Source organism: Pleurodeles waltl, chromosome 5, assembly GCF_031143425.1.
Source record: "Pleurodeles waltl isolate 20211129_DDA chromosome 5, aPleWal1.hap1.20221129, whole genome shotgun sequence".
Taxonomy (NCBI): Eukaryota; Metazoa; Chordata; class Amphibia; order Caudata; family Salamandridae; genus Pleurodeles; species Pleurodeles waltl.
Window position 1 is genome coordinate 464,850,285 of NC_090444.1, and position 15,196 is coordinate 464,865,480.

Genomic DNA, 15,196 nt, shown 5'->3' on the forward strand with positions numbered 1-15,196 from the left:
TCTGATGATGGAATATTGTCCCCTTAAAGTACAATTCCTAGTGCATTGGGTGATGGTAGACGTATTGCATAACCTGTGGGGAATTAGAGTCACCAAACCTCAAACACATGTACTAATAGAACTTCTATAATGGGAGTTGGTTGTTCTCTTTGTTAAATAGGGCTCTTCTAGGGATCTTGGGAATTTTCTTGGATGATGTGAAGGATACATGCGAGATGGGCCTGTGTGGAGTGCTCTGTGGTTCAGAATGGATTTGTATGTTGACATACTGCCACAAAAAAACGCAAAATGCCAGTAAGTATATTCATTGTAACTTCTTACACAGGCATACATGACACCAAAGAAAATCTATAACATTCCCTACATTAAGATTCACTTACCCCCATTGCGGGGGCAAACAGTCATACTTTTGGCACATGGTGTGTGACTGCCCATTAATCATGGAATATTGGGAGGAGGTGACTATCATTGTGAAGATACTAGTCGGATAAAGGGACTTGAGCTAGGCAGAATATTGTATGTTGGGTCTGTTTGAATGACCTAAGAGAAGAAAAGCAAAAAACAAGTTTCCGGATCTCATGTTATTGATAGCTAGAAGGACAATAGTCAAGACATGGGGGTCCCGTGTGTCTCCACCACTTGCAAAATGATGAAGTGCAATCATGCAGTGGTCAGAGGAGGAGACCCAGAACTCTGTAGAGAAGAGGAGATTCCGGAAATTCCTGGTAACATAAAAGTGGGGTACGCTATTACAGGTATTTATAACCACCTGTATAAATTATAAGAAACCCTATGAGGTACAACTAAAGAGTGGAATGTTGATATCCACTTGCTAAGGATGCAGAGTTTTAGTGACAAGAACGGGACTAGGATAAGGGATATTGTAGCTGTAGAGTTGAAAGGAAGTACGTCCCATGAAAAGAGCCACCAGAGTCTAACTCTAAAGGGATTTATGGGCAGCATCTGCATAGATTCAAACTTAGACCACCCAGTGACAAGGCCCAACCAGGCATCAAGCATTTTCCTTGGAGGCACCTGATAAGTTACAATCATTGTCTAACGAAGTGAGCTATGAACTGCCATCAAAGAGCTGCATGGTACAGGTTAAAAAGTTATTTTTCCCAGTCTTTAATTATTCTAATTTTGTTTGTTTGAGTGGAAATAAATTGTTATTAGTAAAGCCAACCTTAACCACAGTGTCGCGTTCTGAATCCTGAATTTATACTTTCTCAGACTAAGCATTCTCTAAAAAAAAATATCTACCAGTGTGGATGACATAAGTCCTACAGCTTGTAGCCACCTTTGTCTTATGTAGCATTTTCTATATACTGATTTACACACGTATCACTCATTGTCTCTGTATGTGAGTGTGATGTAAAGTGCTCCAGCACCCTACGCTGGTAAGATAGGTGCTGTAAAACAAATTAAATACATATGAGGGACGGGCTATGGAGAGATGAGAGGCACTTTTAGATGGTGATGGTGAGGGAATCATTGAAGAGCCCCACTGAAGATTGCTGTATCCTGCTGCACTGTAAGGTTATACGTTTCTATACTTTAAAACTTAACACCATGTTTGCCATGTTTTCCCAAACTTTCTTGGGAGGTGGAGAACCCCCAGGCCCTATTGTATGGGTCAGCCTCGCTCGCTCTGCCCCCTATGGGGGCTGGTCTGACAAAATGTTCCAGAACTGCTTTGGGTTCCCAGTCTGGCCCTGCTCAGAGCACAGTTGGATTATTTGGTACATGCTTGTTGTTACACATGGAGACACAAAAAACAAAGATAGCAGTATGGTATGATACTTAGGCCAGTGCAAACCTCTTGTGAAAAATTCCTAGCAGTAATCAAGAGTTGCAGGGATAAGAACTATTTTTTTTATTAATAAAGGGATTTTTTCCTAAATTAAATTCGACTACACTAATGCATGTGCAATATCAAACTTGTTAAAATAGAACTTCAGATCCGGATTAGTATGAACTGTTGCTGCTCAGACGTCTATTCATTTTCTCTTTGGAACAAAGAACCTCTTAAATCTGCCAGCTCTTATAAAAAGTACACTTTCAAAAAGAAAATCTAAACGAGTAGCACTACTGCCTATGAACTCTTGACTCCATGCTTCTGGCACTATCATTCATTAAACAGGTGTAAAATTGTGAACTGCCCCTGATGTCGGCTGTCAAAGCTGCTTAGCGTATATGATTGCTAGTTTTTGTGATGTGTGTTTTATACTTCTATGTGTTATACAAACCAAAGAATATTAACCTATTTTGACCTGTATGTGTCTCCCGTCTATTTTGAAACTACGTGACCTCCTCAGATGTATCTGTAAAATTAACCTTTTGTCTTGAGTTTTTGTACTGAATTTTGACTCTGTCCTATGTATTTTACTGTGCTCACCATACTTTGCGCATGCGCCTTGAGAGACAGCACATTGTGGTATAGTAGGCAATAAACTGTGTACTGCAGGTCTTGCCTACATTGGAAGGAGGGTAACCATCATCTTGTAGGTCGATGCAGTACCAAACTGCTCTCAACATTGTAGGGACATGCAGTGTATCAGCATCACAGGGACTGAGGTAAAGGGTGTGCATGTGCAAATATAGGCCCCCAGGGTTAATGTGGCGGCATCACCGCCAACAGGCTGGCGGTGTTTACTGCTACATTATGAGTGTGGTGGGTTGGCCACTGCCATTCTGCCACATCTCCACTCATACTGCCATGGCGGTATGAACGGCCGGGCCGGAGATGTTCATCTCTGACCCAGCGGTCCACAGAAGACCACTGGCGGCATAATGAGCCAGCCTACTGCATGGAATTCCTTCCCTGTCACCAGAGGATGCTTCACCCCCCCAGCACTCACCTGATCCCCCACCTCCCATACAGTCACAGCACCACCTACCCTCCCTACAGTCACAGCACCCCCACCCCCCTCCCTGCATACATGCACACACACCCACACGCACCACACATACACCCATTCACCTCCACTTCCAGACACGCATCCACTCACACACATCCATACACGCATTCACTCACACACATCCATACACACATTCACTCACACATACTCACACGCATTCAAGCATGCATCCACACTAACAGGCTCACACGCATACACTGACATGCAGACACGTACTCACTGCAACATTCATACACGCATTCACTCACATACATACAACCACGCATACACCACAACACTCACAGACGCATTCACACACGCAGACACCACACACTCACACACAACTCCCCCCACCCTCGCAGCTCCTCCCCTGTCGGACGCCCCCCTTACCTTGTTTGGCGAGGGGGTCATCCGGCAGGGAACAGGAAGGGGCGTGCTACCGCTGGCAGCGCCCTGCCAGCAGAACATCGCCAGGCCATATTAATGATCTTAATACGTCTGGCGGCGTCCTTCTGGTGGGGCGGTGCAGGTGGTAGCACTGCCCAGGCACCCCGACTGCCAGCATGTATACTGCTGGATTTCCACCCACGGTGTGGCGGAAATCCGGCAGTACCCATATTATGGTACTGGCGGTCTCCTGGCACTCGTGGCTTCGGCGGTCTTAAGGAAAGACAGCCGAAGTCATAATGAGGGCCATAGTATGTTACATCGTATGTTTCCCATTGAAGTGGATATATGTATGTGCACCCCAGGTCCACGTTTGGACATCAGGGCTGGTTGGCATTCAAAATGTTCCTCTGCTGAATTTTGGAAGCTTTCACAGTAACACAGTAATTCTTTCATTTTCATGAACCTATTCCCATGCTAATGAGGAGTTGCCACTTTTTAAAAACACTGCCACTGGTACAGTTTTCACATATATAGCGTTAGCAATGTGGCTTAGAAGCTTGGTCCTGGCCCATGAAGTATAAAGTGCACTGGATAATGCATGGCAAGTGGCAGTGAAATCCTTTGTCTATGATTTGCAGTTTTTTTTGTGTTCAGAGGTCGTTCCAATGACACATCTAGTTAAGCAGTACAATTTGATGTCAAGATATAAAAGAAAAACTTTGTAAAATGCAACTGATGTATATTCTCTTTAAAAAAATGTAAAGTGTACATTTATGATAAAACGCCTAATATGGACCACTTATAATTTCAGAATACATGCACACTTGCCTCAGTCTTTCTCAGTATAGTAGGTCATAAACCATGATATTGTTTTACCGTAACACTATTTTATATCTACAGAATTTCAGTCATAATCAATTATTTGACAGTATTTAAGTATATTCAGATTTGCAAGTGCACTTGCATTCTGGCAAAAAATTGTCACTCTATATTGTATTTATTTATTTTTTTGCAGTTTCTGTGACTGGCCCAGTGCAAGTCAACCGAGTCTCCTATGTGCATCGCCTTGGCCTAGCACGGGCCCTGTCTCGAACAGCGGAAACATTAACTGACGCTTGCCATCTTTATGAAGAAGTCATAGCTATGGCTCCAGAGGTATACATTGGGTTTTACTGCTCTCTGTTGCTGTGTCCATATTAAATGCATGTTTAAAGAGAGTTCTCTATATTACGCTTGCTGGAGCCAAGTAATGGAGAATTCACTACAAAAGCAGATTTGTATCATTGCACTTATGCTGATTAGTTTTTTATTCATGTATGGGATAAAGTTCCGTCAGCTGTACATTAAAAGGCTATTGCAAGCACCTAAAAGTTCCATGTTAGTGGAACGAAGTCAAAGACCGAATTACTTTATACGTTCTTAGATCTCTATGTGACTTGCAGTATCCTTACACTTTAGGGTAGGGTGCATGGACGTCAATTCACCAATCTGCCAGGGATAGTGGAAGTGACATCACATCCCCTTTGACCTTCCTGTCCACTCGCACAATCATGTTTACACATTCACGCTCTTCCACCCGCTAGCACGCACACAACCTACATTTAAAAAAACAAAAACATTTTTTTACTTACCTCAGGTGACAGGGAAGGTCATATTCCAGCTAATAAATACTAACAAAAAGCCATTTCATTACACTAATAAACCATAATGCACTATTATCTCTATTAGTGTAATAACAAATTGTCAGAAAACAAGGGAAATAGAGCCCCAAACGATGTCTATAATGAATAGCTGCAGTTGTCTTCCAGGCACTGTTTTTACACCTCTGAGGCCAGGGGTCGCAAAAGCAGTGCCAAAAGGTTGCAAGGGGCAAGCCAGGGGTCGCATCTGTGACCCCTGGCGACCCCTAAATCACGTTCATTGTAGGGGTACTTTATTCCTTATAATTCATGGTCATATCTTCCCACAAATGTCTTAAATCATTGGCATCTTGCTCTTTCATGTTCATTGCTGACAAGCAGAATAAAAGCAGACCGCGTACTGTGACAATAAACATACCAAGAAGCAGTTAATAATTTTTTGCAAAAAAAGATTAGAATCAGTCTAATATAATTTGGAGTGAAATACTGTGGCTCAGATTGTGTAGAAACTTGTAAAGTTTGTATCTTTCATGTAACGAGCTATAGAGTGGAAAAACACGTCTGAATAAATGTTGCATTCTGCTCATCAATTTTTCTATTTAGAAAAGAATACTAGAACAAGGAAAGCTAGATCAATTTTCCTTGTTTAAACTGCAGCTGTAATCATACTTTGTGACCTACCTTTTACCCTGGCTGCGAACTCTGGCAGCAGGCATTATGTTGTAACAAATCAACTGTAATAACATATTATAGTTGAGCAGCTGTGTAATTCCTGTTGATGGGAGAGGTCACAAGCCAAGTGTAAGAAGACAATTAGGGGCATGCTTTTAGAAGGAGATTGCAGGAGTCCATGTATTTTATATGATTTATATGATTAAAATTAGGGAACATTCAAATATAAATATTTGTTATTCATTGAAAATTAAAAATTGGGAACAAGATGACACCAGGCACACATTGGCCATTTGCTACGCTACTTTAAATTGTTTGTCTTTTGCCTTCTGAAAAGAAAGTGAAGGTCTGCCATTCACATCTACCTATCGATCGAGCTGATGCATTACAAGGAATACATCAAAAAGATAGACAGAGGTGTTGATGGAGACAAGGATATCAATAAAACAGTCCCCCAGGAAGTCATGTTCTCCAATAGGATTTTTGGTTGTCCTACCCACTTCTTGTAGCTACAAATATAAGGCCCAGTAGCAGCTTGACAAATAGCTCCCACTTCTGAATAATACAGGAATTCAAATACCAGCCAATACATGCTAAAAAAAATGGAATAAATAACTATCTAGAATACTTTCAATCACAAACATAGGTTGTCTCGGGCTTGAAAATGATATGTATATGTATCTCTGTTTGCTGAGTGTGTTTTCTATCTTTACCTATATAAAACATATTTTTTTCTTGTTTCCCAAATTCATGTCCTTTCGTATACCGTCTGGAGTATCTGAAAGTTTGGACCTATCAGTGCAAATTTAATATTCCTTCTTTTGTAATCATTGCGTTTGCTAATTGAAGATACGAAGGCTCTTTCTGTTTTGCCAGATTTGTTTGTCTTATTTGAACATAAATTATCTCAATGGCAACTATACATAATTTGTACCTGTTGCCCAAATTCATCTCCTTTCCTATACCATCAGGAGTAGAGAATCTTTGGATATATCGGTGCAGATCTACTATTCCTTCTTTTTTAATCATTGAAGACATGAAAGCTGTTTCTGGTTTGCCAAATTTCTTTGTGTCTAATTTGAACACAAATTGTCTCAATGCAAACTGAGAAATCTGTGGCCACCAAACAATAACAGAGAAGATCGAATTGGCATCACATAGACCTCATTTTCCCCAAAAAATAAAAATACATTCTTAACAAAAGGGATCACATGTTTTAATCTCTTCTGCCATATATTTTGTGTGACCAATTTAAAATTAGTATGTTCCTCTAGAAATGTAGGGAAAATCCAAAAGTCTCAAACTGTTATCTGGTATAAATGGAATGGGTCATCCAAGGCTCAACTGATATGATCTAAAGATTATTTTTAATGTGATGGAAACTTTAAAACATAATGAATGTCTGACATCTCTTTAATAACAAAGAGGGATGTAATAAAAAACTCAGCAACTGTCCTAAATGCAATAGGATAATAGATTTTTGGGGTCAGACTATCGTTTCTGAAAGCTGGGACAGCAAATGTGCTGTATTTTTCAAGAGGTCAGTGACAAGAGTGCAATGGTTTATAGGAAAATAAATTCTTAGTTATAGATGTTGTCTCTTATCATATCAGACTTAATTCATGAAATGGCTACCTCTCACAAGCGGAGTTTCCCATGTTGAGACTAGAGGACACTGGCAGCAGTAATATGGGACCTGTTGCAGGCCCGAAGTTTAATTCCTTAGCCAAACGATCTGAGGTATAGATGGTACATCTAGCACAAAAATGTCCCAATCCTTTCTACGAAAATGATCGACAGAACATGAATGGATTTGTTAAAAATGTATCCACTATACTGAAAACAGTTGCATCAAATGCACTTTTTATGTTGAGAGGTACCACCAGTCTATGTGTCCCCATCCTATCCATGGCCCATTTTCTAATCTACTGTGATCATTATGATATTGTTTTAGCCAACCTGAAACAACTGTAAGCTAATCATGGGGGCATTTGGAATAGCAAAAGTGCATATCATTTAAAAGGTAATTTACATATACCATGTGATTTGTCACAAAGTTTAAGTTATTAAGAATAACACATCACAAGTTTTACCTTTTGAAAGAAACCAATAGTTTTGTTTTTAGAAAGGCATAATTGACCATCTTCCATCAGGGTCAACACAACAATAAGACAATTCTAGTCAAGTGAATAGAGCACGGGCCTATAGAGGGCACCAGTATTCTGCATCACAACACATTAAGAGAGGGCCCTTTACAAAGTGAAGTGGAAAGTGGAAATTCTACAGCTTTGTAATACACTGAATGCAGTTGTTAAAGACCATTGGCTGTTCATTAAATATGAATTTAGCTATTCTATGGGGTAGCCCTCAATAGGAATATGCTTATCTACCGCTTAGGTCAGGAGAGGCTTTGAGCCCTATCAATTATGGGAATATATATGTTGAAATATTGAAGACCACTCCAAATGATCATATGGCACTTTTGATTCAATTGATTTTATAAACTATGTACTAGAAGCATGCCATTCCATCATGGGGAACTAGTGTTTCATAAGCGAAACACCATTGGTTGGAATCATAAAGTTGAGATTGACATGGCGTATTATTTGTTAATCCTTGATGTAAGCTTGAGTAATAATAACAAGATGGGCTTTCAGTGGATCGGGTGACAAAAACATCTGTTTTTGAATATAGGTTATTTTACAAATCCTTCCAAAAGGTGTAGATGAGTAATTGGGAGCATTAAACTGAAATGATGTTCATAAGGCATAATCTCTAGATAATATGTAATCATTCCGGTAGATAGTTCACTGCGTAAATGCTTAGAGGTCAAATGAAGAAATCACCTCTTGTAAACAAAGGCTGATGACATGCATTTTTCCATCTACACAATTATATTCCTAATGAGAATTTGGTATTAAATAACAGTGTGGATGTTTCAATGATGAACTTAAATGGGCCCTAGAAGATATTGGTTTAAGAATTAGGAAATGTAAAATGTAAAGGGCCAAATTCTCGATGTGTACCCATTACTAGTATATACTATTTACTATCATACTAATGGGCAAAGATCCTCTCTAGATTGTTCAATGTCTCTTTTTCTACTCTAGCTAATCTTTCATCACCGAAGTGTAAATCACAAAAAGGGACTCCATCCTGACGCTTTGGTGTGAGTCCTGTTGGGAGCAAAGAATAAAAATTAGCACACTAACTTGATGGAAGAAAGACTGTTTGTGATCTGCCGCCTGTTGTTTTCACTATACACGGCAGACTTGGTGAATTATGTAGCTGATAGCCTATGTCATCCCCCATCTTTAGGTGCTATACCAGTTCCACTTATCTTATATGTTAATCACAACAAACCTGTAGGGCTACAGCAACTGCTAGCCATAACAGATACCTTTATGCAACCGATAGGTTAGAGATAAATTCTCAGAAAAACACGATTTTATCTTTAGTAAATAGCAATTAAAACCACTATTTCTGACTTAAAAGAAGTCAAAACAAATGTTATTTTAGTATTTCATTCCACAATCCGCTTAACTTTGCACAAGACATTAAAATCAGATTTCTAAAGGAAATTCTGTGGGAATTAGTTTATGCTTTTTCCACGCATTGACAGGCAGAATGTGACAGCTTTGGTGAAAGTTTGTACTGCTAAGATTTCTGCAATTACCCGGAATGTACATCCTTTTGACATCTTGCCCATTCAGAAAGACTTGAAGGCTGATTTTTAACACTGAGAAAAATGTCTTTGGAACAGTTTGTTTTTTGGGGTGATGGGGCTAATCTTTAGGAGTTGCGCTCAAATCCGATGCTGTACCTATGCGCACTTCACCGTCCATATCCAAATAGACTGATCTCAAAAGAGCTGGCTGTTGATTCAAATAATTGTCATGTATTTTCTCACTTGGAAAACATTTCTGCATGAAAACTAAGAGTGGACCTACATGAAGTTGTTTTGAAATACACGTCTAATTGCAATACTGTGTGTGGTTGCTGTCTCCTTTTTGTCATACTGTGATTATGGGTTATATGAAATACGAGCTTGAGTGGTCTCTCAATAGCAGACCCTGCTTGATATAAACAAACGCAGGGCAATGCGTGTGTATTGTGTGTCTCTCCATTACGAGACATTATGGATGTTTAACTTTTATGTCCAGGCCTGGTTATTGCTAGAGATTAATAGTGTTGCCAAGATTCGAGACCGAACAATACTAAATTGTCTAAAGTCATCAGTGTGTTCTGTAAGGTGGATTACGTAAATATTTGCTATCTGTATACACTTTTAACTGCTTCTTTCTTGTTTAAAATATTGTGACAAGTGGTAAATGTAAAAATGGTGTTTCCATGCTTTCATCTTTGCCCGTTACCATGTACTAAATAAAAAAATAAGAAAAGTAGCTTGATTGCGTCACTGGGCGATTGGGCGAGCCTACCAACTGGCTGAGCCCTAAAACATGGCCTACTTCCCTCCCCTGTCGCTACGATCAAGGATTACAATGTAAATGTGATGCTACTTTAGATAGATAGATAGATAGATCGATAGAAAGAAAATAAAAACCATTACACTATAAAGACACAGTTAAAATCTCTACATGTTGTCCCTATACGATTTGCTCTAAACATCACACTCAGTTTTCTGGCTTTGGATAGTTCACATACATTAACATTACCTGTCATCAGGCTGGGAATCCCAGTTAGTCTTAAATAGCTTTAAACAGTGCTAAACTGGCCAAAGGCATCAACAACGTTTGTTTAGTACATCACCTCATTTGAAGCAACTCAAACTTTAGCCAATGCAGTGTAAGTGCTAGCCCTTGTACTCCCCCTGGAGCCCTCAATAGCTCATATTTCTACCAAGTGTTGTGTGTGAGGAAGTACCTGAGAAGAGCTCTTCTCTAACCTTTCACTGACCTTTTTCTGATATTTTCTAGCCTATCCTGGAGCGTAGCCAGTCTCATCTTCAGCTCTTCAGTGTAGTGTAAGTTGTTTTTGGGGTAATTTTCTGGTATTTTCCTTTTTTCTGGACCAGGCAGACCTTTTCCTTTGTCACCATCTGTCATCAAAACTGACATAGAAAGAAAATCTCTCTTCCAATCTGGCTCTTCCTGTGATCAGAAGATATTCTACTCTGATGACAGACATGAGCAATGTTTTTATTGCTTTTATCTAGCTCACAAGCCTTCACGCTGTGACATTTATAGAAGTTTTCTTCAAAAACCCTAAAGAACAGAGAGAGGAAGTTGTCCCTCTATATAATGGGGAACAAAATACCCTCCTTATACGGGGATAATTCAGGAAAAAATGCATCTAAGCAATTCCACGATGGCTGCGCACAAAAAGGAAACGTGTTACTTTCCTTGAGCAGAGCTTACTTGCTAAGCCGGCATAAGTGGTTCTATCAGATTGGTTATTGGTATTCGTACATGTAGGGAATTGGGTTTTTGTTTTTCAGGGTGGTGGAAACCCTTCTTGAGCAACAACCACAAGCCCTGTGGGGTGAACTAAAAAACTCACTAAATTAACTGTCTGATAATTTGCCACAAAAACAGTCAGGCTTAACGTAGAGGTAATGTGTAATGTATTTATGCAGTACCCAAATAGGAATACAATTAAAACACAAGAAAACTCCCACACCAATTTAGAAAAATTAGTAAAATGTAATAAATAATTTGAGACCAAAACAACTAAAACCCAAACAGTAGAACCGGAGGTACGCAATTTTAAAGATTTAGGTACGTATAGGGCCTAAAAGCACAAACAGATACTTGCGGTTATCTGGACATGCTAGACTGTGGGAAAGTCACAAGTTCAGGCCAACCACAATGGAGTGCTGGCCAGATACAGGGATCAGGTTAGTCTCACTGAAAACTTTCCTGTCTCATAGCCTGGTCTGAAAAGTCCAGTTTGCGGTAGAGGAAGCCGCGAGGAGAGTGTCTTGGATGGCCATAGTTGTAGCGTGAAGAGCAGGCCTAGCATTGTGGACAGTCAACACTGTAGCACGAAGACCTTGTTGGGTGTCATGGACAGTCGTTGTTGGAACTTCATGTTGGCGGTCACAGCAGGCTGTCTTCGCTGTATTGCAAAGTGCAGATCTCACGTTGCCTGTCATCACTGGCAGTCACTGTATCTCGGTTCATTGGAGCTTTGTGTTGGCAGTCATCACAGTCAGCAAGATCTCAGTACGAACAGGTCTGTTCACTGTCGCGAAGAGACCAAAACTTCAGAATTTCTCCCTTTTTTCCAGAGGAGTGCGCTCTGATGCCAGTCAATGGTCCAGGGCCTGGGGACACACCTCTTGGGAGCCAGGGACTTACTCTAGCAGAGGCCAACCAGCACTGCTCAGACAGGTCAAGTCCAGTTGCAGCAGGTCAGCTGAGCAGTTGCAGAGAGCCCTCTGGAGCTTGTTGTGTCTCTGTAGCTCAAACGAAGAGGCCAGCTAACTGACCCTTGAAGTCACTCAGGTTATTCTGGGATGAAGGGAGCAGGTCCAGGCTTCCTTCTCAGAGAGCAGGGCAGGCCTCACGCATCATGGCAGTCCTGTGTCTGTAATGTCCACAGGCCCAGGAGTGTACTGAAGAGTTATTCTGAGGGCCTAGTATTTATTCCTGGTGCCAGCTTTGAAGAGGGAAAAACTTCTAGACGTTTCCCTACATCTGATTCTGCAGGTTTCTTCCCTCCCCTTTTCAGGCTCCAAGCGGTCTAGAGTGACAATAGGCTATAGGCAGCCCCTGTATTTGGGGTAGGGAACAGCTCTGTCCATCACATCGCAACCACTAGCCCCCCCTTTGTCTCACTATCTGGGAGGAATACACAAAGGAACCTACAATTAGTCATGTGACCCAGGACACAAGCTGCAGGGACCGCATGGGGAGGACAAAATAATGCCAACTTTCTAAAAGTGGAATTTTTTGAATTGTGACTTAAAATCCGACTTTACCATAAAAGAGGATTTTAAATCACAATTATTTAAAGACTAAACATGACATTTCTACCTGTTCCCAAACAAACGTTATCACTTATTAACTATATTAAGGTAACCCAATTTATCCTGTGGGAGAGATGGGCCTTGAAGTAGAGGAAAAACAAATGTAAGATTATTTCACTACCAGGATATGTACAGTGACTTATATCTGTTAAAAAGGAAGGTTTAGTACTTGCAAAAGGTTTCTTTTGCCAGGTCGAATTGGCAGTTTAAAACTGCACACAGGCTGCAATGGCAGACCTGAGACATGTTTCAAAACTCTACTCAAGGGAGTGGCTGAACAAGAGTTGCATTTAATTTATAGGCCCTGGCTTTATATTGTACCACTTTACTAGGGACATATGTGTAAATTAAATGTGCTAATCAGGTGTTTGCCAATTTTACCATGTTTTAAGGCAAGAGCACGAGCTCTTTAGCGCAGGTTAGCGGTGGTAAAGTGCACAGATTCCTAAAGGGCAACAAAAAATGGTTCGGAAACAGGAGGGAGTGAAGGCTAAAAGTTTGGGGTGATTCTGCAAAAAGGGCCAAGTCAAAGAGTATAGATTTCACAAGAGGTTCTCAACAACCTATTAGTTCCATCATAAAGATTAGTTACATCAAAAACATACAAATCTGAAGGGCTTGTATTATTTAATCAACAATCTGATTCCCACAAGATGCGCTGTGCACTGTGAACAGAAAAGTGATTGTACATTGAATAGTGGCGGATGAATAAAAGACAGTTATTATCTCATTTCCACTTTGAGTTGTTATCAGGCTTTGCTGCAAAGTCTCATAAAGTCTCTGTTAGAAATGGGGTCTTTGGCAGTCAGGTTACCCCTTGTCCTAGCAAGGACCCTCACTCTAGTCAGGGTAAAAGAGAATCATGCTCAGCTAACCCCCGCTCACCCCCTTGGTAGCTTGGCACAGGCAGGCAGGCTTAACTTCAGAGTGCTAGGTGTAAAGTATTTGTACCAACAAACACAGTAACTTAATGAAAACACTACTAAATGACACAACACAGGTTTAGAACAATAGAAAATATTTATCCAAACAAAACAAGACCAAAACGACAAAAATCCACATTACACAAGTCATCAATTAAAAAGCAAGAAGAGTCCTCACGTAGTTTTAAACACAACGCTAACGCTGTTAGTGTGAAAATGTACCTGGGTGCGGCAAAAATAACCCCGCACAGGCGAGTGTGCATCAAAAAGGGCTTGCAATGCATTGATATAACTCACGAGCGAGACCTTGCGTCGTTTCTCCTTCAGTCAAGTCGGTGTGCGTCATTTCTTCTCTCCGCAGGAGAGCGATGCGGCGATTCGAACTGCACTCTCGGGTCCGGGCAGGCCTTGCGTCTTTTTTGCACACTCAGTGATGTTTGCGTCGGAAATCCTGCCACACGATGATACGAAAACCACGCAGCGCGGGTTGCGATCTCGCCAGCCTCCGTCAGCGATGTTGCGTGTCGTTTCTCCAGCCGCGGGCATCGATCTTCCGGTCGCATTGCAGGCGAGCGTCAATTTTCAGCCGCGAAGCCGGAGGCACGTCAATTTTTCAGCCACAGATTGGGGTGGCGTCGATCTTTTCCCCACCCAGCAGTCGGTGCATGGATTTCTAGCTCTTGTCCGGCCAGCTTCTCCAATCAAGGCCCCAGGAACTGGATGGGCACCACTTGGCAGAGTAGGAGTCTCAGCAGAGGCTCCAGGTGCTGGCAGAGAGAAGTCTTTGTTGTCCCTGAGACAGGAAGGAGCAACTCTAGGATAGCTCCACAAAGCACAGTCGCAGGCAGGGCAGCTATTCTTCCTCATCTCATCTCCAGGCAGAGGTTCCCCTTGGTTTCCAGAAGTGTTCTAAAGTCTGTGGTTTTGGGTGCCCTTTCTATACCCTATTTGCCCTTTGAAGTAGGCTTACTTCAAAGCAAAGTCTCTCTTGTTTGTGAAATCCTGCCTTGCCCAGGCCAGGCACCAGACATGCACCAGGGGGTTGGAGACTGCATTGTGTGAGGGCAGGCACAGCCCTTTCAGGTGTGAGTGACCACTCCTCCCCTCCCTCCTAGCACAGATGGCTCATCAGGAAATGCAGACTACACCCCAGCTCCCTTTGTGTCACTGTCTAGTGAGAGGTGCAACCAGCCTATCTGTCAAACTGACCCAAACAGGGAATCCACAAACAGGCAGAGTCACAGAAATGGTTTAAGCAAGAAAATGCTCACTTTCTAAAAGTGGCATTTTCAAGCACACAATCTTAAAATCAACTTTATTGAAAGATGTGTTTTTAAATTGTGAGCTCAGAGACCCCAAACTCCACATATCTGTCTGCTCTCATAGGGAATCTACACTTTAGTCATATTTAAAGGTAGCCCCCATGTTAACCTATGAGAGGGACAGGCCTTGCAACAGTGAAAAACGAATTTAGCAGTATTTCACTGTGACGACATATAAAACACATTACTATATGTCCTACCTTAACCATACACTGCATCCTGCCCTTGGGGCTATCTAGGGCCTACCTTAAGGGTGTCTTACATGTAAGTAAAGGGAGGTTTAGGCCTGGCAAGTGGGTACACTTGCCAAGTCGAATTTACAGTTAAAAACTGCACACCCGGACACTGCAGTGGCAGG

The 15,196-nt window shown here is 41.4% G+C and overlaps 1 protein-coding gene across 2 annotated transcripts in view; it reads left to right on the plus strand.

Moving 5' to 3' along the window:
• LOC138295763 (uncharacterized) overlaps nt 1-15,196 on the plus strand; it is a 460,809-nt gene that overhangs the window by 378,856 nt on the left and 66,757 nt on the right. For both annotated transcript variants that reach the window (XM_069234273.1, XM_069234274.1), the window contains exon 18: nt 4,306-4,445. In XM_069234273.1, coding sequence (XP_069090374.1) covers nt 4,306-4,445 — 140 coding nt within the window. The remainder of the gene's footprint in view (nt 1-4,305; nt 4,446-15,196) is intronic.